The following is a 24429-nucleotide window of genomic DNA, read 5'->3' as shown; positions in this document are numbered from 1 at the left end:
ATTAGAATTCTCATTTGAGAACTCTCATTGTAAGTGAATAAAAGTTGTTCTTTAACAACTTCATCCAACAGGCAACTCTTTTCTTTGAAATATATCGATGTCCTCCATAAACCATAATTGCATATATGTAGCATAAATATTGTTTTTTTATTGGCTTTGCTGCAAAAATAAGAGCTTTTGTTTAAATAGACTTGCCTTTGAACTGTGAAAATTTAATCGTGATAGTTTTATTGGTTCAGCTCTGGAGAAGCTGAGGCAAAGCTATTTTGCTTCAGCCAGAGCTATTTATATACCATCACTGAGAGCTCCTTTTTATATTATCGGTGTTATTGCCTACTAAAAAAGGAGTGTTAAAAGAAAACTTAGGATTTTTTTTTTTTATTCTATGCCCTTATTCACCACAATGATATTTTTAGAGGTTATTTCATCTAGTATATCTCTTCAGAAAAGGCTTTATCTTTTGCACAGTAGAGGCAGACAAGAACTCAGCTTGAAGCCATTCCTTCTCAAGCCTTCTGTTTTGAAGGGTGAAAAGATCAGAGAGAGTGGCACTGTGTGTGTGAGATGAACCTCTTTGCCCTCGGCCCTTCCTGATCAACACATCTGCTTTATTGAAGGGAGAAATGACCACGAATTTAACTGAAGAGGCCTTTAAGAAAAGGGGTTCAAATTTAAGAAACTCTTTCTTTGAGTTTCTCTATGCAGAAATAAAGGTCAATCTATGAAATTTATCTTCACTTTTGTTTTGCTTCCAGAGAAGACCATTATTCTGCTTAGTTTTTCTTTTAGAAGAGCGCTTTATTGAACAGGGCAAGCAGATAATCATGGTTGCAAATATTTGCTGAATTGGACAACTGCAGAAGAGGAATGATAGTCGAATGGCTGTTCCAGCGGCTGGAATTTGTTAGCTGAAGCTTGGCGGACAAACTAAGTGCTAAAAGAACATCAGACACAGTTGCAAACAATATCCTGTAACAAAGCCGAATTTGGAAGCATCAGTAGATCTGCAGTCCTAAGAGTGGAGTAGTTGAATCTCAACAGAAGCCTGAGATTTCAGGCCTGAATGGGGGGCCTCAACAGAAGAGTATGAAAGCAGTGCATTAGCCTGCGATGCAAGGATGCCGAGTGTGCCTGGGTCCGTCTGTCTGGCCACAGTCACAGAAGCAGCACAGTGCATTTATGCTGTTATCTTCAAGTATGGACATCTGTGCAGGGACGTGTACCTGCAGTCTATTTAGTCCATCCTTTCATGTGATCATTGAGATACTAGACTACTTATTAAGTTTCCCTTTAGATTTATTTACCCACCACATGAGATGTACTGTAATAATATGCGAAGTTCTATTTTCACCTTATCCTGTAACATGAAATAGTATGTTTCAAAAAACATGATTACATAAGACCTTTTACTTTGAAATGTAGTGAATTGTGTGCATCTTTGGGTTATGGGGAGGGATAGGCTGAATGTTGGGTTTCATGACTGCAAATCAATTTGCAAAAGGCCATTTGAAAGGTAATGCTTTATATAATTCAGCTTCTCTTCCATTAACATCTTGAACTATGGTGTAAAGTTTTGTATTTTCTAGAAATATAGCTGACATTAGCATTAAGGTATACAGTTCAGCTTATCTCTAGTGAAGAGTCTTTTAAAATTAAGTTAAATACAGCACAAAAGACATAGAAAATCAATAATATTTCATTTCTTTTAAGTAAGATCTTTCTATATGCATTTGCTTGGGGTGCTTATAAATTTCCCCCTTCACAGAGTATTTTATAATAAATGTCAGTTATAGATTTAACTGTAGCAAAAAAATTGTGCAGGTTCTGTAGCACCTTTAATATATCAGGTAAAAAACTGCTTAGCTAAGTATTAGTGTAGGAAATAGTGGTACAGTCTCCTAAACGATATATTTTAATGTAGTGACATTAATGGGAAAGCATTTAGGACCTTAATATGTGGAATATTGTAGGATTCAGTATATTGAGCTTTAAGATAATTTAAGCTTCTTTGCTTATTGGATTACCTATCATAACCCTTTACACAGAGTAGAGATACTATAAATATTTGCAGATAGATGTGAACTTAACTCAAATATTTTGTCTAATTCCCATACTAGTGATATATATAAGATTTAGTTATCTAAGTAATATGTTTATAGTCAAGATTTCTATCTTAATGTTAGTTTCAGTTAAAACTGAATTCTAGTGGTATTAGCAAGTGATTGATAGAACTGATTAAAACTAATTTGTTAAAGTTTTAGAAGTTGAATATTGGGAGAAATCTCAGTTTTTTAATAGCCACGTATTTTTAATGCATCATAAGTTTTAAAATGCCGTCTAGGGATGTTACTACGGAAACATTTCCTCTCTCTTTAGAAGTAGCTAAGTGTAAATTAAGTATAGTTGACCCTTGAACAGCAGGGTTGGAACACCAACCCTTGCACATTGAAAATCCATGTATAACTCTGACTTTCCCAAAGCTTAACTGCATTGGGCCCTTGGTATCAGTAGGGGGTTGGTTCTCAGACCCCCTCAGATACCAAAATCTGCAAATGCTCATGTCCCTTATATAAAATGGTGTAGAACAGTGCAGATAGTCAGTCTTCCACACCCATAGATTCCAAACTGTGGATTGAAAATACTTTTTTCAATCCATTTTGGTTGAATTCATAGATGAGAACTCGTGGAAAACAGAGAGCCAACTCTATTTACTGAAGAAAACCTGCATAGAAGTACACCTGTGTAGTTCAGACCCAGGCTGTTGAAGGGTCAGCTGTACTCTCCATGTGTGACCACAATGGTGATTATCGTGGCAACCATACTAGATAAATATTTTAAATTGGCCCTCACCACTGAAACAAGTTTTTTATTGTTACTATTAGCAGGGAAAATGTAAGAGTCTGTAAAAGGCATTTCCTAGCTGTCAGATTTGTTTCTGCTTATAAGAGGTTGATGAATTTGAGAGTAAGAGAATTAGACAGATGAGATTAAGACTGTGGTTTATAATATAGATGAAAAGTGAGCAATTAATATATAAATTGAAATGTGGCTTTTTAAAAAACAATATAGAGCATTTAAATTAGTGCTCTAGTTACTTTATAGTAGATGAAAATATATAAATTCTTCTCTTCATCATCACTGGTATAGTGCTAAAAGATTATGAATTGTTCCAGCTGCTTGATTTCTTTATTCCATTTGATTATCTTACTGTTTCATTTTCTGAAGTGAATGTCGGTATATTAGCTTAAAAAGGAGGGGCCAGAAGTCTTTATAGTTCTAGGAAAAGATGCCTATAATAACTTTTTTTTTCTGTTTCCGGTGATAACATTTGCCTCCTTAAATATTTCTCTACACCTTTTTTTAAATAATAAAAGAGAAAGGCTTATCACATGTATCAGTAACACCTACTTATAGGTTCGTTAGGTATGACAAATGTGGATAACTTTTTGAATATTAAAAAAGTCCATTTCTTTTACAGATCTAAGATTTCATAATTCTGACATGCCAAGAATTGATCTCATAGTATATCCTAGAAATTTAAGGACGGCAATTAGTTTAAAATTTTTTCAGGTCAGAATATAAAATATATTGTGTCGATGAGAATAAAAATATTTGTGGTCTTCAGTAGACTCAATAATTCATAAACTTGGTAGGAATTTTCCTCTTAATCTTTACCTAACAAAAGATGGAGTTAGTCATCTATGTGCTTTAGACATGAAAAAGCTATTCTGAGTCCCAGTGTGGGATCAGACTGTGCAACCCTTACCTCACAGAGAACTGAAGCAGCTTTTGTGTGGCCTTTGAAATTGGAGAAGTATCGTTTCCTGCTGTCTCCCCACCAGGATACTCTGTTGGCCCTTGGCTCTTAGGAGTGTACCTTTAGAGTTTATAGGTTTGACTGTGGATGGAGGCAGTCAGTGCAAGTGGATTTGTTTAGGGACAGACTTTTTTGGGCAAATTCTCATTTTTAATACTCTTGAAAGGGCTTACTAGATGAAGAAAGTATAACTTTAGGTCAAACAATTGCCAACTTAATATTTATTTGTAACTTCATTAAATTCCTACATACATGTGCACATGAAATTTTATACTTGTAAAATATATATTTTTTGTTTTCTACTGTTAGATATACATTATTTTCTAGAGTAGGATCAAGAATACAATTTTTAGTTTTTAGTTGCTATATTTTTTGAGTTGAGGGAATTATTAAGTTTAAATTTATATAATTTAAAGGAAATACATTTTTAACTCCTCCTTCCTAAGTTACTTGTGTTCCGAAACCCCGGCACATTTTTCCCGGTGTTGAGAAAACAGTGGTGAAGAAGACAAGTCTGTGCTTTAAAGGAGTTTTTCCATTTTAGTCATCATAGACATTGTTCACTTAAGCGGATAAATGAGATACTTTCTGGTTGTGATAAGTATAGTGAAGGAACCAAAACAGGTAAAGGTATTAGAGGTAGACTGAGAGCTGGACGTGGGCAGAGTCAGAGAACTACTTTTATAGGGAAGTAATAAAGAAAGGTCTCCTTACTACGTGACAAAAGGGACCACTCATGGAATGATCCGGGAGAAGAGCTTTCGAGCGGAAGCAGGCATAAAGGTTCTGACACTAGAATGAGCTTGGCATGTTCCGTTTTTGGAAAGGAGGCTGATGTGGCTGGCACCGCGATCAGCGGTGGGGAGGACAGTTGCTGAGTTGGGCGTGTTGGCCAGGCCAGATCATTTGGGGCCATACAGATGAAAAGTTTTTTTAATACTTACAAGAGGAAGTCATTGGGAGGGACATGATCTAATTTATGCTTTTAAAAGGCTACTCTGGACTCTGTGTGTTGAACAGATTGTAGAGGGGCAGGACAGGAGGCAGAGAAATCATTTAGAATGCATTGCTGTGGTCCAGGGAAGGGGTTGACAGCTGCTTGGACTAGAGCAGTAGCCCTGGAGGTTCAGAAAAGAGGATGGATTTGTGATTGATACATAATAGCCCCGAAGCAGGAAATGTGCTGGTTCATTGCCTTCTTTACCTAAATACTGTGGTTTCTGATAGTCGTGGCAGCTTTGAATCTCACTCTCTTGCAGCAAAGGAAAGAATTGCTCCTAGGGCACATGAATGAGTTTAATTTACAGCACAGACTTCACACCAATCAGATTTTGTCTTACTAAATCTGGCAAGTTGCAGTAAGTACTTATTTGATTTTATTTAAGTGTAACATTTTGTTGTTGCAGGAAATATTTTCATATTTGTCCATCCAACTAAAGAAGCTGTCAGAAACCTACAATGAAAGACTGTTGCATACACCTCACAATCCCATATCTTTAGGTAATTTTTTTTCTTGGGGGCAAAAAAAAAATCAACACTTCTGAACCATCCCCAGCAGGAAGCTGGTATTTCTAGCAAGAGTATGAATTCTTTCAGGTTACAATGATATTTCTGAATTTATTACAGTATTACTTTGTAAATTGAAAAAGTTAAGTTAGGCTTTCGAAATGCTTTAATGTATTTCTAAGATAAAAACTATGTACTGAAAGGATCCAAATCAATAGAATTATAATGAACATAAAGAAAATACTTTAACATTTGCTTCTAACCAAAAGAATTTAGTTACTACTAAGAACTCTATATAAATATTAAAGAATTTCTACCAGTTAACAAAACACCATAATATGAGAAGGCAAGGTGGTGGTCATATTGTTTTTAATGCTATTATTTGTTTTCTTTAGCATTTCAGTGTTAGAGAAGTCTGTATTTATGATAATTTCCTTTGTATAAGGACTATGTATTTTTGTCATGTAATACAAGAACTACTAAATAGGATAATATAAATGTTGATTTTTATGCATTTTCAGTAATCGTTAAGCTCCATAATTATCCTTTTGTAACTATATGCAATGTAATATGTTTCATATTGCACATGTATCTGAGGAAAGCAAGGAAATAGTCATCTCTAAATGAAACCTTTTTCAGAAATAGGCTTCCATGAAAAACCATTTGGCTGTCGATATATAATAAAACCCACCCCAGTCAGTCCTTGCTGGTTTATAATCTATGTAGCTATTATAGAAGGTGATATGGTATGGTTTGAATCCGAATTCTGCCATGTACTAGCCCGTAACTATCTATAAAATAGAGATAATGATTCCTCACATGCTAAATTGTTAAAGAATTATTATTTCATAAACAATCTAGTATGGTAAGGCCATCTTCAGGAAACGGTAACTAGTAGTGGTGCTTGGTGGTATGACGAGAGTACAGCTTACCCACATAACCTTAGGAAGGTAATTTTCATTTCTATATGCAGAGGTGATCATACTTTAGTCTTATGTATGTGCTGGAATACATCCCACATTCTCATTTTACAAGTTCTTAAAACATGGTCGGATTTGAATAAACTTCCATATTGATCATACCATTGTTTCATCTTTTTAATTGGAAAATTCACTCTTTAGAAGGGTGATATGGAAATTCTGTCTGATTCAATTTATATTAACATATTTTTGTCTGATATGCAAACAGGTCCTTAATGTAATTTATTAAGTGCATTAAAGTAAAATCATGCCTCTTGACAATGAATAAAAAGTAACATCTCTGAAATAAGCCAGTTCCAGAAAGACAAATACCACATGATTCAATTCATCTGAAGTACTTAGAGTAGTCAAAATCATAGAGACAGAAAGTATAACAGTGGTTGTCGGGGGTTGGGGGGAGAGGAGAAAGGGGAGTTATGTTTTAATACGTATATAGTTTTAAGTTTTACTAGATGAAAAGAATTATGGGGATGGATGAATGGTGCTGATGGTTACACAACGATGAATGCGTTTGATACCACCAGACATACATTTTTAAATGACTAAGATGATTGGTAAATTTCATGTTGTGTATATTTTAATACAATAAAAAAAAGTAATGTCTCCTTTATTAAGTGTTTGTTTTCTGAGTGATTTTTGTGCTGGTTAGCCAAGGCTCATTGGGATACTTTTTTCTTTTTCAGCTATTACACTTAAGACACTAGATGAACATCATGACAAAGCTGCCACTCACCTCGGCTCAATGCTTTTTACCAGACAGGTTTCTGGAGCCAGGTAGGTCTGTGTAAAAGAGGCTTGGATTTATTTGGCTTTTAAAAGTTAACTCTAATAAAATACCTTTCCTTAACAATAGTCCCCCAAGTATATGCCAAACTGCCCGAGAATTCATCATGGGCTAAAAGAATTAACGAGGTAGAGAATCTGGAAGGCCCACTTGTGGACTGCCTACACTTGCAGTAGCCACAGAAAGTTATGAACCTTGTTTGTTATAATAGACATATAGAAACAATGTTTCATTGCCTTTCTGTACAAATTTTTGTCTTTATTTTCCTTTGTTCGATAATCTTCAGTGGCGTCACATAACGGTGTTAGAAATGTCATCTTCATTACTGAATTTTAGTGAAAATGTTTTTAAGGAAAAGCCCATTTCCTAATCTGAAAAGGTTTTGCAATTCTTGTCTAAGTACTGTCTTTGGAAAATGTACTTTTTGCTCTCTTATGTACATTGCTTAAAAATTAATTTCATTTTTCATTTTTTATTTGATGAGGTCAGAGAGAAATGACTTGAAAAGAAATATCTTGTTCTGAGTACTTTGCTGTACATTCTTCTATTAAAGTACTTTTCTCTGACTACCAGAGGTTAGAGATTTCATAACAAAGGACAACTTAAAAAAAGATCTTAAATTAACTCAGCCTTTACCTTGATGAACTATATCTGTAAAATACAACATAGTTTTGACACTTCTAAAATGGTTTTATTGGCCTTTTAGAGTTGTCACTATTTGTCTTTATGCTTAAATTGATCTTAATTGACTTTAAAAAAAAAAAGTACTTAGAAATCTGCTTATATCCAGTATGCCAATGAAATCAAGCTTAAAAACGGTTGTACCATTGCTGAATATTACTGATTGCTGACCACTACCCCACTGTAAACAGTTCCATAACTTCTTTTGGATCCTGGCTTTAATACTCTCCATTGCATAGCCCTGACCAGATAGGTGTCGTTTTAGTTTGTCAATTGTTTGAGGTGACACACGGCAGTTAATCAAAGTGGTTTGACTTAAAAATTTCACCATTCCATTAAAGTGTATTTATATGAAGTCAGATTCCATATTTGGTACAAAAACAGAAATCATTTTTTTTTTTTTACTTCTTCGAAGAAGATATAGAGGTGTTTGCGATTTCTAGACCTTATACCTCTTTAATAGAAGATAAGTAAATGGTGATCAGCAGGCCGTACTTTTCCTGGTAAAATTGCTGTGTATTGTATACTTTTTCTTTTAAGTCTGCTTTCATAAGCCATGATTTATGCCTGTTTTTAAACTTCTTAATGAGTAGGTGTAAGGCTAAGTAACACATATTTTGTTGTTGTTTATGGGTAATGTTCTGTTAATATCACCAGACATAGTAAATCGGTAAGTCTTTTCCCTTTCAGGGTTGTGCCTCCTGGGTCTGTGCAAACTGTGAGTGGCTACACTTTCAGAGGCTTTATGTCACATACAAATAATTACCCTTGCGCTTACCTCAATGCTGCATCAGCCATCGGAATGAAGGTACAGGAAGTGGACTTGTTCATAAAGAGACTTGACAAGTGTTTGAAGGCAATAAAAAAAGAACAAAATAAAGAGAGTAACGTATCTGGAGTTGACAAGCCCGACATAACTGAAGATGTGGATGTCGAACACATGGCTCTATCTAATGTTCTTCTCGAGACATTCCAGGATCTTTCTACATGACATGTGGAGGGTTTCTTTTTGATAATTTGAAAGAAGTGATGAGCCAACAGTGCAAGCAAGCAGTTTAATGACAAGACTTGAGATTTTCGAATTGAGAATTTTATGGAGAATGTTTAGTTGAGGAATAGAACGTGGTCTGAGTTAGCCATTGATGATTGTTATGTTTTTATTCTCGAACGGCCTCAGTCATGATCCTTAACAGATTATAATATCCAGTTAGCATTTTTCCAGTTGTTAAAATATTTGTCAGTTAAACATTATGATTCAGAAAATTCTTAACTGATAATGATAGTAAAATTACCCCTAATTCTCTTTGAAATGTGTAGACTGCTTCCTCCTAACTATTCTCTACAATTCACAAATTCGTTATGTTTCTGATCACATAAAATTTAGAAAGATCTCTAATGCTACTAAATTACTAGATGCTCTTGGTACATTTAAGTCACAGTATGCCTATAAAATTGACATTTCCCAGAAGAACAGAATCAAGGTATAAACTTTAATTTTCTCTCAGCAGCGATGGTTCTCAACTGGTGATGATCTGCTTATATCTAAGCAATATGTTGGGGACATTTTTGTTTGTCATGACTAGTGGGATGCAATTGAGATAACATTTTATTTCTACAGTGGACAAGACAACTTTCCAAAACAAAGAAATATCTAGCCCCGACTCTCAGTAGTGCTAAGGCTGAGAAACACTACTCTAAAGTAAATTAACTCAAGTAAAGAGTTTTCCATAGCATCTTTAATTATTCAATTGTGCTTCAGAGAAGATAGCTCTATAATATTATCTAACTATACAGTATATAGACTCTTAAGTGATAACCAGGGTTACTAGTTCTAAACATGTAATTATAAATGATTTTAAATGGCATTTGTGTATTTGGGCAAGTGAAAACTTTATTCCATAGCTTTCACTTTAAGCAGCCTTTGTTTATTGGTTAGTTTATTCAGGTGTTGTGCACAGCCATCAACAAGAGTAGGTTAACATGGGTAGTTTTGAACATATTTTGCCAGGGAAGCAAAAATGAAGTGGTATGGTAAACAGGTGTATTCCCCCCTTCCTGCCCAAGTGCTCACTTTCTGAGTCTGAAATTCCAGATTTTCTGGCTTAAACAGTTATTTTTGTTGTTAATTTTAAGAAATAAACTGATGTCTCATAGTCTGAGGAATTAGTGAAGCTTTCGAATATACCAAATGCTGAAGCTGTGTTTCTCAAGACCTGCTCTGTGGAGCATTATTCCTAAGAGATGCTCATGAAGATAAACAGTTCTATGGAAAAATAATTTGACGTCTTTGCACAGCTGCCTATTGGCATATAAAATGCTCTTAGAATTCCTTTGAAACCATTTTGAATGTATCCTTATCTAAAGATGGAACCTGTTTTTTAAATGAAATGCTTATTGGCATTCATTAACCATACTTATAAAAACACTGCAGCAGAAAATGCCACCTTGATTTCTGGATTGTATTTTTCTTTATTGATTGGCAATGTGAACTGTGTCAACCATGAGCTCAGACACCACTGCCATTAATGTGTAAGTTAATACTTGAGACACTAGCTTGACAACCTTGGAAGTCAAGACTGTGTTGAGATAAAGTATGTAATAAATATTGTAAAAGTTACTTTTAAATTACTATATCTTTCGGGCTCAGATATATTAAATATCTTTTAAAAAGAGCTATAATAATTCACTTGAAAGGAGTAAATCCTGGATTTAAAAGTTGCGTAATGTTTTCTGTGCGGACTTGGGATGGAACTGTAGCACTGATAAAGCTGAAGAGTCACAGCAGAACCTCTGGAGCCTGGAAGGGGATGAAGCGAGGTTGCCGGTGGGAGCGCTGGCGGTGCAGCTCTCTGTGCACGTGAGCCAGAACCGTTTTCTAGAACAAGTGATCTACGTCGTGTGAGCATCATTTAGCTTACGAAAGGCCAGAGCCGAGAGACTAGCACATGTTTTCTCGTCTGCAGTGTAGCAGCAGTTCCTGGGCTTCAGCTGCGAAACAGATAATAATTCTTATTGAAGATAAATGACGTGAACCCGCACGTGAACGATAGATATGTTATAACATTTCATTCCTGGTGCATAAAATCAGCTGCAGTTTTTATCATTAGCCCTTTTCTTTTCAGAGGTTTTGAAATTCCAGCTCTATTCTTGCTGATTTAAATTTGACCTTGAGATCATAGAATTCATAAGTTTGAAGGGATGTTGTAGGTTTTGCATATTCAGACCTTCCTCTGCTTTCCTCTCTCCCATTTACATATATAAGTATTAAAAAAGTATGCACAGACAGTTCTTTATTTTAAATTGCTGGTACTAATTGGTAACCCTCATAATCGGCCTTAGTTATCCTGAAACTGTGGCAGAGGGGCACAGGTGATACATTTTCCCATCGTTGATGAGGATGATCTCTTCTATCTTTATATCTTTAACTGCCCTTACTAAGGCTATCAGGTTGAATTTTGGAATTTGGTTTTTTAAGTCGTCGAGCTATGGTAGTCTGCCCAAAAAAGAAAGCTGAATAACACAAAATATTCTTTAGGTCACCACACAGTATGTTACTTAGGGAAAGGTACTTTAAATTCACCACTCAGTTTGGCTGTTACATCCTCTGCCGATGAATTCTCACTTTATCAGAGAATGAATGATACCTGATTCCTGTCTTAGCAACTCAGTGTTCAACTATAAATCTTCCTATTTAGCCTTTTGTATTAGTTGAATGAAATTATAAAATATGAATTACTGAATACAGTTTTGTTTAGCCAATAGGCACTTGACATACAGAATGATAAATTTAAATATAAATGAAAAAGTTTTACTAATATTTTGCCCCAGCACGTAACTCTACTTTTGTTTCTGTTTCTTTGACCACTCTGTAATAAGAACCTTAAGGAGGCCTAAGCTACGGGATGTGCTTTTTTCATCAGTGATGTTACTTTAATGTTGAACTAGTAGTTTTTTTTTCATCAGTGATGTTACTTTAATGTTGAACTAGTAGCTCGTTGTGAGAGTTAAATTCTTGTGTTCTTTCATGGAGGAAAGTAGCCAACAATTAATTACAAAACAAAAAAAACCCAATGAGTCTCATTCATACTACACTTAGAAAATTTTTTGAGTATGTATATTCTTGGTGCATATAAACATTGGTTTCCTTTTCCCACTTTCTAAGATGTACTAATTTCTGCCAAGTTCTTAAATGGTTTTGTTATGTTTTGCATTTCATGAGGCCAATCTTTGTTTATAACTGAAAAATAATCCTCAGAAGTTTGGTCATTTTAGAAGTTTGATACCCTCTGAATAATTCGATAAGAACAACTGAATATACTGTTAACAGTAAAAAAACAAAAAAAAAAGAAACAAACAAAAAAAACACCTGTAAACTGTTTTTTCCTTTTCTGTCACATTGTGTTGTTTATATATCTTTTATGTCCACTATTAACATATAGGGCTAAGACCCATCGCACCCTTTTGTGTTTTGTTTTTTTTAAACTTTCGTGCTCGTTTTGGTTATTACAGTATGTATATATGTAAGATGATGAGTTCAAGGCTAATGATTATATCTTTATGATTTCCCACCTAATGTTCTACAGTTCAAGCAAAGGCCTTAAGTAAAATATTGAAATGTCTATACTGTCTTGTTTTATCAAGTGGTATCAACTTGAACTTTTAGAGAAATGTGAAGAAAGGTTATATTTGACTGTATCATTGTGGGGGATTTTAGCCGTTTGTTAGCCATTGCTAACCTGTTCGTTTTACCAAAAGAAAAAGATGTTTTCGAAAATATTTTTGTTGCAGACTGTTTAAAAATAAATTATATATACATGAAATAAATTTTTAATCATTCACAGTACATTATATTACTTTCCCCAGTCATTGTTACAGATAAAATCTGAAGGTACTGATAACTAACACTAAATTACTTGCTCATTTTTTGATTCAGTCATCAGTATCACCTTGCCCAGTTATCAGCCAGAAAAATTATAATGAGAATCATGAGTTATAGGAGGTTGTGGGGGGCTAGATTTTTATTTTTTTAGAGAGGGAGGAGGTAACATTCCAGCAAACATTTTTAAAGGATCTGTTGTCTATAGAACATTGAATGCTTTGAAGTTAATCTTTTCTAAAGGAAGCACTTTATCTTTTATTTGAAAATATAATAGACTTACTATCACTTTCTTCTTCAACAGATTTCATTTCCAAAATGTGCTGTTTGTATTTTGCAGGTAGTTCTCATTTGATTTGGGGTTAGATCTCTGCCTATGTAACCTCTCGGAATCTCAGTCTTATGTGAAATTGGTACAACCTTACAGGATCGAGGATTAAGTGAGATGATAGTATATGTAAAATGATTAACTCGGTGCCTGAAAAATAGCACTTAGTGTTAATATCTCCTGTAATGCTCTGAATAAGACTATACTATACCAAGTTGCTCTAGGTTTAAATTAAAATGCATTCATTATCTAGTTTATTTAGTAGAGCTCTTTTTTGAGAGGGAGTCATCAGTGAATTTTGTCCATTCTCCAGTGTAAATTAAAGGTATATACTTGATTTTAGATGACTATCTCTCATTTTCAGAGTTTTTCCATTTTGGTTTATACGAGTTAGTTTTTGTTTTACATTTGAAAATTAAAAAAAAAAAAAAACATATAAAGTGCATTAACTGTCTTATGCACCTGAAATTTCAGATCACAATCCAGGAGGGATGCACAAAGCTTATGTCACAGTGACTGCCACATCAATTGTTTAATCTGACCTCAGTTTTTGATATCATCAGCAGATCTGCAAACATAGCAGTACATTATATTCAGCTCTATTCTTAGACAACTATAGTGAAATGATTGGTCATGGCTCCCAAATTTATATCTTTAGCAGACCTCTCTCCTGAACTCCACACTTGTGTGAAACCGACTAATCATTTCTTGAGTGTCTAACACACCTCAACTTCTACATGCCAAGGGAAATTCCTTGATCTCCCAAACAACCTGTTCCACCCACAGCCTTCCTCACTTGAACTGATCATACCTCTGCTACCCACAAGGCTGAACTATCCATGTTTCTTGTCTGGATTAATATTGTACCCCCTTTGCACCCACAAAAATGTTTCCTTGCTTTCTACCCATGCTCCTTTACAGTCTATTCTCAATACAACAGCCAAGATGATCGTTTTAAGACATGTATTGTATCACTTATCTGCTCAAATTCTTGCAGTTGCTCCCCAAATCACTGAGTATAAGCAAAGTCCTTGCTGTGCCCCCAAAGGCGTAACAGCATCCGGGCATCCTACCCTACCTGCTTTATCTTCCTGATTCTCCTCTTCCTACTCTTCACCCTGGCCCGCTCTGCTCCAGCCGAACTGGCCCTCTCGCTTTCAAACGCTGTAGACACACTTCACCTTAGAGCCTTGGTTCTCACTGTTCCCTCTGCCCGCAAACGTGTCAACCCAGAGTTCTTGATTGACTCCTCACCTACTCGATGTTTTTAATCACAGTTTCCCTTTTCAGAGAGGTCTACCTGGACTACCCTTTTTAATTCTGTAGTTGTCTCCCCCACTTTAGCCTTGCTTAAAAGGTTAAAATTGAGAGCGGAGCCTCAATTTTACCTTGCATAAGGATCACTTGGGTTCTTGATTAAAATGCAGATTTGAATTCGGTAGGTCTAGGGTGAGGCTGGCATTTCTAGCAAACCCCTAGGTGACACTGATACCGTTGGCACGGACCACACTGAGGAGCAAAAGTCCAGCATACTACATAATTTACATACGATGTCCAATTGCCTGTCTCTCCCTCTCTGTGGAATGTAAGCTCCATCAGATGAGGCTCTTAGTTTTGTCCCTCATGTATCCTGAACACCTAGACGGCACCTGGCACATGACAGACACTCGACTATTTGCTGTATGAATGATTCAGTGGGCATCGTTAAATATTTATGCAACCATGAAATCCCATCTTGTCTGGTCGAAACTATTCAGTGGTTTTCCATCGCTTTTAGGACAGAGCTCCAAAAATTCTACTTGGCATGGCAGACACAAAAAGGTAACACTCCGGTGTCCCTTCAAGAGGAGACTCGGGACCCAGCTGCTAGGAGCATGCTCGGCTGACAACCTCCATGCTGCTAGCTCCTTCAGGGTTAGCGCAAAACTCAGGTTTTGAGCCAAAGTCAAGCTCTTTGGCCAATATTTGAGCAACGTGGTGGTCTAGGGCCCTGGCTCTTCTCACCTAAGACAGAACTCCGCTGCAAGGTGGTCTTTGCTTCAGAGTCCCCCTGGGGGCTGGCTGAGCTCGTGGGGTCTGCATCACAGACTGATGGCTCCCTCTGCCCCAGCCCCCCTTTCTCATACAGGCATCGCTCCCCCATAAACCTTTTGCACCCTTTTTTTAAAGCTTTTTTTAAAGTTTATTTTAAAATTATAGTTGACATACAATATCGTATGAGTCTCGGGTGTAAAATATAGTGATCAGACATTTATATAGCTTATGGAGTGATCACCACAATAAGGCTGGTAACCATCTGTCACCATACAGAGTTATTACAATATTGACTATATTCCCTGTGCCTTACATCCTTATGACTTATAACTGGCAGTTTGTACTTCTTAATTACTCGGCGGTAAGTCATCAGTCTTGTAAATCTACTCTTAACCTGGTCTCCGCATCTGCTTCCCAAAGAATCTAACCTATGATACCTGTGGCCTACAAGGTGGGCTATACTCCCCTGCCTAACTTTTTAGTCTCTTTCATCTCCCACCCCTCTTTACCCTCATTCTAAACAGACCTGCCAAACTCCAGAGTGCACCTACTTACTACTATTTAAGTGATACCATCCCCGTATAGTTCATTAGCCTAATTTTTTTAATTAAAAATAATCAGAGTAATATAATAAAATCAGATAAGTTTCAAGTGTACAGTTCAACAATATGTTGTCTATATATTGCATTGTGTGTCCACCACCCAAAGTTAGATTTCTTTCCATCACCAAACATGTAACCCTTTTACCCCTACCTCCTCCCCCTCCCCGCCCGGTAACTGCTAATCCACAGCCCGTGTCCAAGAGTCTGTTTGTTTGTCATGTTGGGTTGTCGCTTTCGGTTTCATATCCTTTGTTGGCCATCACAGATTATTGTATTGTTTTAGTCTGGCATCATTTTTTGGCTTTTTCACAATTTAGAATACTAATTATTTATAAGTATAGGGCAAGACTGAATGATGTAACATACCTTTGATAAGTGGTCTATGTCCACGGAGTAAATCATCCAATGACCAACCTTCAGGAAGCGTTTCCTTCAAGGTACTGTAGTCACTGTGAAGTAATTAAGAGGCCAGACTTCCACCCTGGCTCTGCCACTTAGTGGCCGAGTGACCTTGCACAAATACTCATCTATGAAATGAGGATAGTAATATCTAAAAGGGTTGAAACAAAGATCAAATGAAATCATGTGTGTAAAGTACGTTGCAAAGAGTCCGATACATAGCAAGCGCTCTGAGAGTAGCTCTTGTTAAATGATGGCTAATCAAAAAAAAAAAAATAGGAAAATAAAATAGCATCAGAAATAATACTTCAAAAATGTAGCTGTGTTTGTTGGCTTGATCTTCATTAAATTCTCTTAGGTCAGATGAAAAAAGAAAATTGAGACTGGAACTGGATTCAGAGCTCTTGGCTTAAGGGCCTTTTTCTAGTGGCCTACCCCCTCCCCTTTGTTCCCGCCTGACTTGTCACTGTTGGATTCACTTCTGTGTCTTATCTCCTATTTAAATGCAGTGGCATTAGGAAATAGATAACTGCTATTTGTCCTTATCAGTTAATGACATCTCAGTTTGGATGGGTTTATCAAATGTTTCCCTAAGAGCGGGTTATTGTTTTTTGTTTTTTTTTTAAATCTTTTTATTATAGAAAATTTCAAACATACACAGAAGTGGAGAGAACCTTGTAATGAAGCCCAGAATCCATCACAGCTTGGACACTTGAGTTGCTAAGTTCCACCTACGCCACCCTAGTATTTTAAAACAAAGCTCAGGCCTCATTTCAAGGTGTAGCTCACATTTTAATATGTATTTCCAAGCAAGGAACTCATTTTTTTTTTTTAGTCACATCATTATCACACCTAAAATAATTAACAATAATGTCTTGATATCATCAAATATGCTATCAGTGTTTATTTCCCATTACCTTTTTTTTTTTTTAATGTTTATATCAGGATCCAAATACGATTCTCTAAGGGTAGATTTTAATAGAAAAGGGGGAGAGATGTAAGAATGTGAGAGAGGAAATTAAAAGTACTTGAGACAGTGTTTTTCTAACAGCTTTTCCATGGATTAGTAAAACTGAATTTATGGGGCTGTTCATACTCCACAGGGACTCCTGACAATCCCTCCCGGATGCTGGAGAAGTTACGATTTGACCTGCTCCAAGTTTCACTGGCTATCATGAGAAATGGACTTGAGTTCACACTCACATCTAAGTCTTGATACCAAATTCCTGTAAATTAGGCTGCAAATTAGAACCCCAAAGTGGATTAGACCTGTAAGGTGGGGGGGGGGGAGGCGCAGGAGGGTAATCGTTCTAGCAATATAGAGGGGATCCTTGTACAGAATAAATGTATTGGGCTGCAGCCGGCCAGGCTTAATGAGCAGTGGAAGGTGGAGGGCCATCTCCAAACCAGTTTTCAGAGGAGGAGGGAGGCAGACAGGCCCGCAGGATCGATCGGAGGAGCTGGGTGTGATGCTCCAGTGGGACGAGTCTGCTTTATGTGTCTTGTGGATTACATTACAGAGTAAAAGAACTTAACGGAAAAGCACTTGGAGCTTTTGACCACACAAAAAACTGAAAAGCGTCATTCTGTACTCCCCACTCCAAAAATTTTGGTCATAGGCAGTAAAAAGGGCCCTTTACGCCACAAAGGCAGAAAGTGCTTTTAGTTAGAAAGCTGTCAGGAAAACAAAACGAAAACAACAAAACAGCAAAAATAAACCTCTTCTTGGAGAAGTTAACCTGGGAATGTGTCATCTGAGCTCCTGGAACACACTGGTCTAATGACCCGCCCCCTCCTCGCCCTCCCCCAGTGAAGCTGTCCCCCGTAAGAAAGCAGGTTCTGAGGCTGACTACCCAAAGTCACGCGGCTGAGGCAAGTCTCAGAGGCTGGAGCCACCAACGCGCCCGTGACAGTGCAGGGGCCAGTCTGAAGGAGGTGGAGAAACCCTTCTCAAGATAAAACGTCGATCCAGAAAGCGTTTTCACGGCTTTGAGGTAAACTCTTCCGTTTCTCTGTAAAATCCATCAATTTCTCTTTGTCCCTTCGGTTTCCCTTGCCTGCTCTCACCGTGTCCAGCTTATGCCCTATTCACCGTCGCCCAGTGACTTAACCTTCCGAGGTTGGGATGGGGGGTCGGTGGGGGTGAGAGGGGCCCGGGGCTGGGCGATGGGAGCCTTGTGCGTGCGCGACGTTCCCTGCTAACTTTTCTCGAAGACCAGTAAAAATCCTCTTCACTTTTAATCTACTAATTCTAAGTAAATGGACCTTTTAACATTAGGAAATTCAGCATTTTTTTTTGTTTGCATTTATGATCACTGTCTATTTTCCATTTATTCCCATCTATTTGCAATAAGTGTATTTTCGAGCCAGCTTGGTTTATACTGTTCCCCGGGAAAAAAAAAAAAAAAAAAGAAAGAAAGAAAACCCCACAACCAGCCAAACTGCTTATATAGCCATCCTCATGGAGCCCAGCGCTTCCTAGGCATGAAATTGACTGACGCACACAAAGGCAGCAGGTGCGGGGCCACATGCCACTTGCCGCCTTTTTTTTTAGTGTGTGTTTATAATCAGTAAATGGCTGTGGATGTTTAAATGGTTCCTTAATACTGATGGAGAGCGGATGCCATTATAACTTGAACTTGTATCGCCACGCAGATGGTGGGAATAAACATCCAATTCTACACACAGTTTTGTTTGTCTCTCACTTTTAAAGATGGGCTGCGTGTCAGGCCTGCACGGTGCCAGCAGGGGGACTCGGGCGGGGGCATAGGAGAGCAAGGCTGCTGTCAGATTCCAGACTGGCTTTTGTGTTGAGACGCCCGAGGACAGCAGGTTTCCCCAGAAGTGGGAGGGGGTTCATTGTGGCAGCGGACCCTGCCCCAGAGTGACCAGGGGGCAGCTCCATTATCGCCTCACACTCAAGATGTGCCTCGCACCTTTGACCTTCTCTCTTACAAAACTGTTGCAAACCTGACCGTACCTCCTGCAACTCCCCCTGCATCTTCCCCTCCACCTGGCACTTTTTCAGACGCCTCGACCACTGGGGTTGGTTTAGCACAGCGGCGATGGCCTCAGATGCGATGTTGCCCTCCCCTCCTCCCCTGCCTCCTTCGGATGCCGCCTTTCTGGGGGTCATTGCCTACTTCGTTCATTTTCCTCCTTTTCCTCGGCACGTTGGGAGACCTTAGTAAATATGTTGAACAAATGATCAACTAACTTGTTCACGCTATGGAAATTACCGGTAGGGTTTAACATTAGCCTATGCCAGAAATACTTGTTTTGACAAGTTTGGAATTAAGATAGAAATAAATCTCTCTGCAAGTTTGCAATTCAGTGAGCAGGAAGAACTGGGCATGTTCGGGGCAGGGAAGCCTTCCTGGCATTTTAAGGTTCCCCAGAGGGAAGTCCACTCCTTGGGAGGAAGTCCAAACCCAGGAAGGCCCTGGGAGCCATTTCTCTGGGGCAGAGGCACTGGCCCCATGTTTGAATGTTTAAGGAATAATTTCTGTCTCCAGGGCCAAAGAAACTGCTACATGAGCAAGGGGCACAGGTTTATGACAAAGGCCGTGCTAGCAGGTGTGGTCTGTTTTATTAATGACTCATGCGAAAGCAAGGCAGAATCCCTTCTCCCTGCAATTGGTTTATTTCCCTTGTCCCAACTTCCTTTCTCTGAATCAGATCATGTAGCAATCCTTCCCATTTCTGCAGAATGCTTTCCAGATTACAAAATGCTTTCCCATACATTATCTTGTTTCCATATTCTGACAGTCTTTGGAGCCAGGCAGGGCGTGATGATCCTTATTTTGCAGTTAAGCCCCAGAGAAGCTGGGTGGCTTAAATGGCTTAGCTGGTTTCATTCCAGGGGAAGAATCTAGAAACCCTGGTGCTCAGGGCTCTGACGCTGTTTTTGGAGCTTTCTTGGAAACTTTGGAACACTGTTAAGACCCTGTAGTTTGGAGCAGGGATAGGCAAGCTTTTCCTGTAAAGGGCCAGGTAGTAAATGCTTGACTGTGACTTTGCAGGCCACGCGGCCTCTGTTGCAACCGCTGACAAGCAGCCAGGGACAGAGTGTAACTGACCGGGCGTGACTGTGCTCCAATAACGCTTTATTTACAGACACTGAAATTTGAATTTCATTTACTTTTCATGAGTTGTGAACTATTTGTTTTCTTTTAATATTTTTTTCCAGTCATTTAAATGTGTAAAAATGATTCTGGAACCATACAAAAATAGGAGGCTGATTGGATTTTGCTCACGGGCCATTGCGTGCTGACCTTCCTTTGGAGCTGGCCGTATTTATGAAGCATGTAATTAGGGGCAGATTATCTGCATAAGCCTCAGTGTCTAAAAGAGGGGTAAAGTGTGGTGAATTCTACCTCAGGAACTGGAGGATGAACTGCAGTGACTACACTATGTCTAACGTCATGGTCGTCATACAGCTGGCTCTCGGTAAATGGGAGGTGTCGTGATTCAATGATGTTAAGTTCAGGGAATGGTTTGTCCTCCCAAAATATACTTATAAGGGATTCTGGTCTCTTTAAAACAACCTTGGCCTTTTCTGCACCTGGTGCTAATGAAGAATTGTGTGTCGAAGGGGATTCCAGACATGCCCACAGGACAGAAATACTTTTTCTTAACCAAAGATAAGTCTTTAAAAAATAATAACTCATCGGTGACAAGAAAGGCCCAAACAAAATGAAAACAGGCCGCACATTTGGCCTGACGACACAGACTCCGGATGAGGAGCTTCTGCTTTCTGGCCTTATTTTCTTCATCTATAAAATGGGGATAATAACAATAATCTCTGCCTCATAGGACTGGGGAGAAGATGAAACAGGATATTGGGCGTCAAGGGCATAGTGCGATGCTCGGCACACGATAAGCACAGTCCAGAGCTCGTGCGGAACTCCAAGTCTGCACCTCCCCGTGCCCGCCTCCCAAGTTCAGGGTCCAAAGGGACCAGCCTTGGTAGTAATGGCAGTGCTGGGGGTGGTGGGGAGCTGTCTAGTAGCCAGATATGTATCTTTTATACCTGAAGGCTAAGAGACTGTGAACTGTGGAAACTCTCCATTCCCGGCACCCAGAGGATTCGGCCCAGCCGGGGGTCACGGTGTGCGGGGCTGCAGCATCACCAGAGGATGCTGGGATGGACGCGGGTGGGGGATGCCTCTGAGCGCGGGAGGCTGCTGAGGAGCTGAATCCAGGAAGAAGTCCTGAGTCTGTCTCCTCAGCATGTGTGGACCTGGCCTAGATTTGCCCGAATCTGGCTCCCTGCTCTCTCCTTTCAGAAGCAGAAGCTTGTGACTTGGCACCTGTTTCTGGAACCCTCTATAGACCAACCGTCTTGGATGATTCTACACCCCTGAGCCAGGGAGGATGCAGGCCAGAGAGGAGAGCAAGGCTCTTGGGACCAAAAAGGCCAAGTGGGGCGTCTCTGGCCTGAAGTTCCCTGTCGTCAGCTGGAATCTGCACCTGCCCAGATGGCGGATGAGGGGAACCATCACTGACCAAGCAGACGAAGTCCTGGGGCGAAAGGCAAGCGAACAAGGTCAGCCCTGTCCTTGGCTGTCCCCACGCCATCGGGCAGCCTCACTGTCGGTTGGTCATCCCTCCCGTGCCCAGCGATGGTTCCGGCGGTGATTCGGGGGCCTTCCATTTGGGAAGGAGGAGATAAACCGGGACCGAAGAGTGTCCTCCTCCGCCTCACCCATCCCTCTTCCCTGGGCCAGGCTCCTACCTTCTGACTCCCACTCACTCAGGCAGCGGTCTCAGTGTGGTGTAGACAGGGCTGGCACAGATCACAGGCCAATTGGCCTTCAATTCGGTGCACTTCCCAGAGCGCATTTGGAAAGGACGGAAGCTGCTGGACCATCTGCCTGTCTGACCAATATCTGTCTGAGCACTGGCCAGAGACTGCTAGTTTCTTCTCAACTTTAACTGGGAATAATGGCACCCTTCCAATGGAGTGAATCTTCCAGTAGCCACCTAGTAAGGTCAGGCCAATGAGATGTAAGCTGAGTTACTGTACGCGACTCCTGAAAATGTCCTTAAATGAGAAGCAATGCACATTTTTGTGCTTCCTCATTCCTACCACAGAATTCAGATGGGACGGTTGGAGCTCAAGCAACCATCTTGGACCATGAAGTGAGCAGGCTAAGCCTGATGGAGGAGCTCGGCAGGAGGAGTTTGGGCCTCTGATGATGACAGCGCCACATAACTTTTCCTGGGCTGCACGCCTCCAAAAGTTTATCTCGAGGGACAAAGTGCTGCTTTTAAAACTATCGTCGTGAGTTCATTTGTTACGTACAGCTAAACCCGATCTCAGCTGACACAAGTCCCCACCCCTTCTTCTAGGTAGTGGCGACGCAGCAGTGAGTTTTGAGATCAACCTACCTTTATCGGAACTAGCCCCAAATCCAGGAAAACCTTCCAAGGGGAATCTCCGGAGGGTCCCCAAAAGCTGTGGAGTCATCTGAGGTTTGGGGAATTCGGTCCAGGATGGTCTTTGTCCTTGCTTTCAGTCATGTCCTGGTCACTCGCCTTGTGACCTTAAGCACGTGGCTTCCATCTTTCTGAATTTCAGTATCCCTGATGGGTGTTCCACCCAGACACTGCCTGGACCATCTGCAGCTTGGGACAGCTGGGCTTTGGGTGGCTGGGAAGATGACTGTAGAACTGTTTTCCCAGAAGAGGAGAACAATGGAAAGTGTGGTTTATTAGGGGTAAAAGGAGGGGAGGAATCTGGAACGAAAGGAAGGATTTTATTTTCGATAAGAAGGCATTCCTCCAGGCCTCTTGTTCTTCGACTTGCTTCGACCAAGAACAAAGCCCTTATTATATGTTGAACAAACGTCTTGTCCCCAACAGCTTCTTGGGAACCCCAGCTCCAAACTCACCCTGGCCGTGACCTCGGAGCACAACAACAGCTCTCCGCCCCAAGCTTCTCCGTTCTTGAAAATGAGAAGCGTGAGCGGAGATGCACGCCTCGGTTTGGCTTTGCCCCATTCCAGAGCCACGCTCCGTTAACGTTATCCCAAACTCAAAACCTCTGGAAACCTGAAGTTTAAAAAAATCTGACTCGAGGCGCTATGCGAGGCTCTTTTCAGTCCTCGTTGACCCCCTCTGCGTGTGAATATCCCTCCATTTTTGCTGCAGAGACGTCACAGTGTTTGCGTCCAGGACACCGCCCCACAGGGGCTATGGCCCACGGTACCTTCCTTAAAAACGCCCAAAACTCTGAGTACAGAAAACATCTGGTCCCAAGATGCCACAAAAGGACTTGTAAATCCACATCCGAAAACAGCTGGATGTCGCCCCTCCCACCCTCCTCTCGGTCTGTCTTTGCCCGTCTCCATCTTTTTTCCCCCTTTTTACTTCGCCCCTTAGAAATACTGTTTTTTTTCTTCTTCTTTTTTTTTTTTAAATATCCTGTTTCTTCTTTTCCTTGCCTCTCTGCTCCTCCGCCTTAGTTCTTTGGCTCTGTCTCCCTCCTATGCACACCCGCACCCAACCATCCACCCAGCAGAGACGCACAGCGAGTGGGCCAGGTGCACGACCAGCCGTGCGGCCACAATGCCGACTGAGCGGGCTTCGTCCTGGCCTCAATTAGGTCTTGAGAGCTGAGGCCAGCGGGGGAGCTGGCAAGCAAAGGGGTGATCATCAAGCCGTGGGAGTAAGATGGGGAGAGTATGAGGTGCTACGGGAGCGCGTGGGAGGAGTACCTCTCCCAGACTTGGGGGAGGAGGGGCAGGATGGAGCCCCAGTGGGAGCCTTAACTGGGATTTCCTTCTTTCCTTGTTATATTTTCTCCTTAATATCCAGAGTATTAGTTTGCTGGGGATGCCGTAACGAAGTACCCAAACTAAGTGCCTTAAACAATGGAAGTGTATTGTCTCCCAGTTCTGGGGGCTGTCAGCCTAGGATCAAAGCGTCAGCTGGGCTGGTTCCTTCTGAGGGCCGTGAGGAGGATGGTCCCCTGCCTCTCCTCCGGCTTCTGGAGGTCGGCTGGCACTCTTCTGTGTTCTTGGCTTCTGCCGCATCCCCCTGATCTCTGCCTTTGGCCCCACGTCTCCTCACGGCCTTCTCCCTGTGTGTGTGTCTGTGTCCAAGTTTCCTCATTTTATAAGGACACTAGTCATATTGCTCTACAGCCCACCCTGCTCCAGCGTGACCTCATCGTATTTACCTGTTTCCAAATAAAGCCGCCTTCTGAGGTGCTGGGGGTTAGGATTTCCGTATGTGAATTTGGGGGGAACACAGAGCAACCCATAACACCAAGTCATTCCTTGTGGACGCCACCTCCGGGGAGGAAGAGACCGTCGTCCCTACCATCGGCTTAGTCTGGGCCTGTGGTTCCTGAGAGGACCGACGGCGGATGAGTCAGGGGACAGGAAGGGAGCCCGATCGGCCTTCCCGGTGAAGA

The 24429-nt window shown here is 40.3% G+C and overlaps 1 protein-coding gene across 2 annotated transcripts in view; it reads left to right on the top strand.

The window, feature by feature from the left end:
- The window catches only part of SEPSECS (Sep (O-phosphoserine) tRNA:Sec (selenocysteine) tRNA synthase), a 30968-nt gene extending 19294 nt beyond the window's left edge, over positions 1–11674 (top strand). For both annotated transcript variants that reach the window (XM_016154814.2, XM_016154815.2), the window contains exons 9-11: positions 5224–5317; positions 6987–7077; positions 8459–11674. In XM_016154814.2, the coding sequence (XP_016010300.2) occupies positions 5224–5317; positions 6987–7077; positions 8459–8759 (486 nt within the window). In that variant the 3' untranslated portion in view covers positions 8760–11674. The remainder of the gene's footprint in view (positions 1–5223; positions 5318–6986; positions 7078–8458) is intronic.
- Positions 11675–24429: the final 12755 nt, after the last annotated feature.

The sequence above is a fragment of the Rousettus aegyptiacus genome, unplaced genomic scaffold (genome assembly GCF_014176215.1).
Source record: "Rousettus aegyptiacus isolate mRouAeg1 unplaced genomic scaffold, mRouAeg1.p scaffold_m13_p_10, whole genome shotgun sequence".
Classification (NCBI taxonomy): Eukaryota; Metazoa; Chordata; class Mammalia; order Chiroptera; family Pteropodidae; genus Rousettus; species Rousettus aegyptiacus.
Note: the sequence above shows the minus strand (reverse complement) of the source record. Positions and strands in the feature narration are given on the sequence as shown.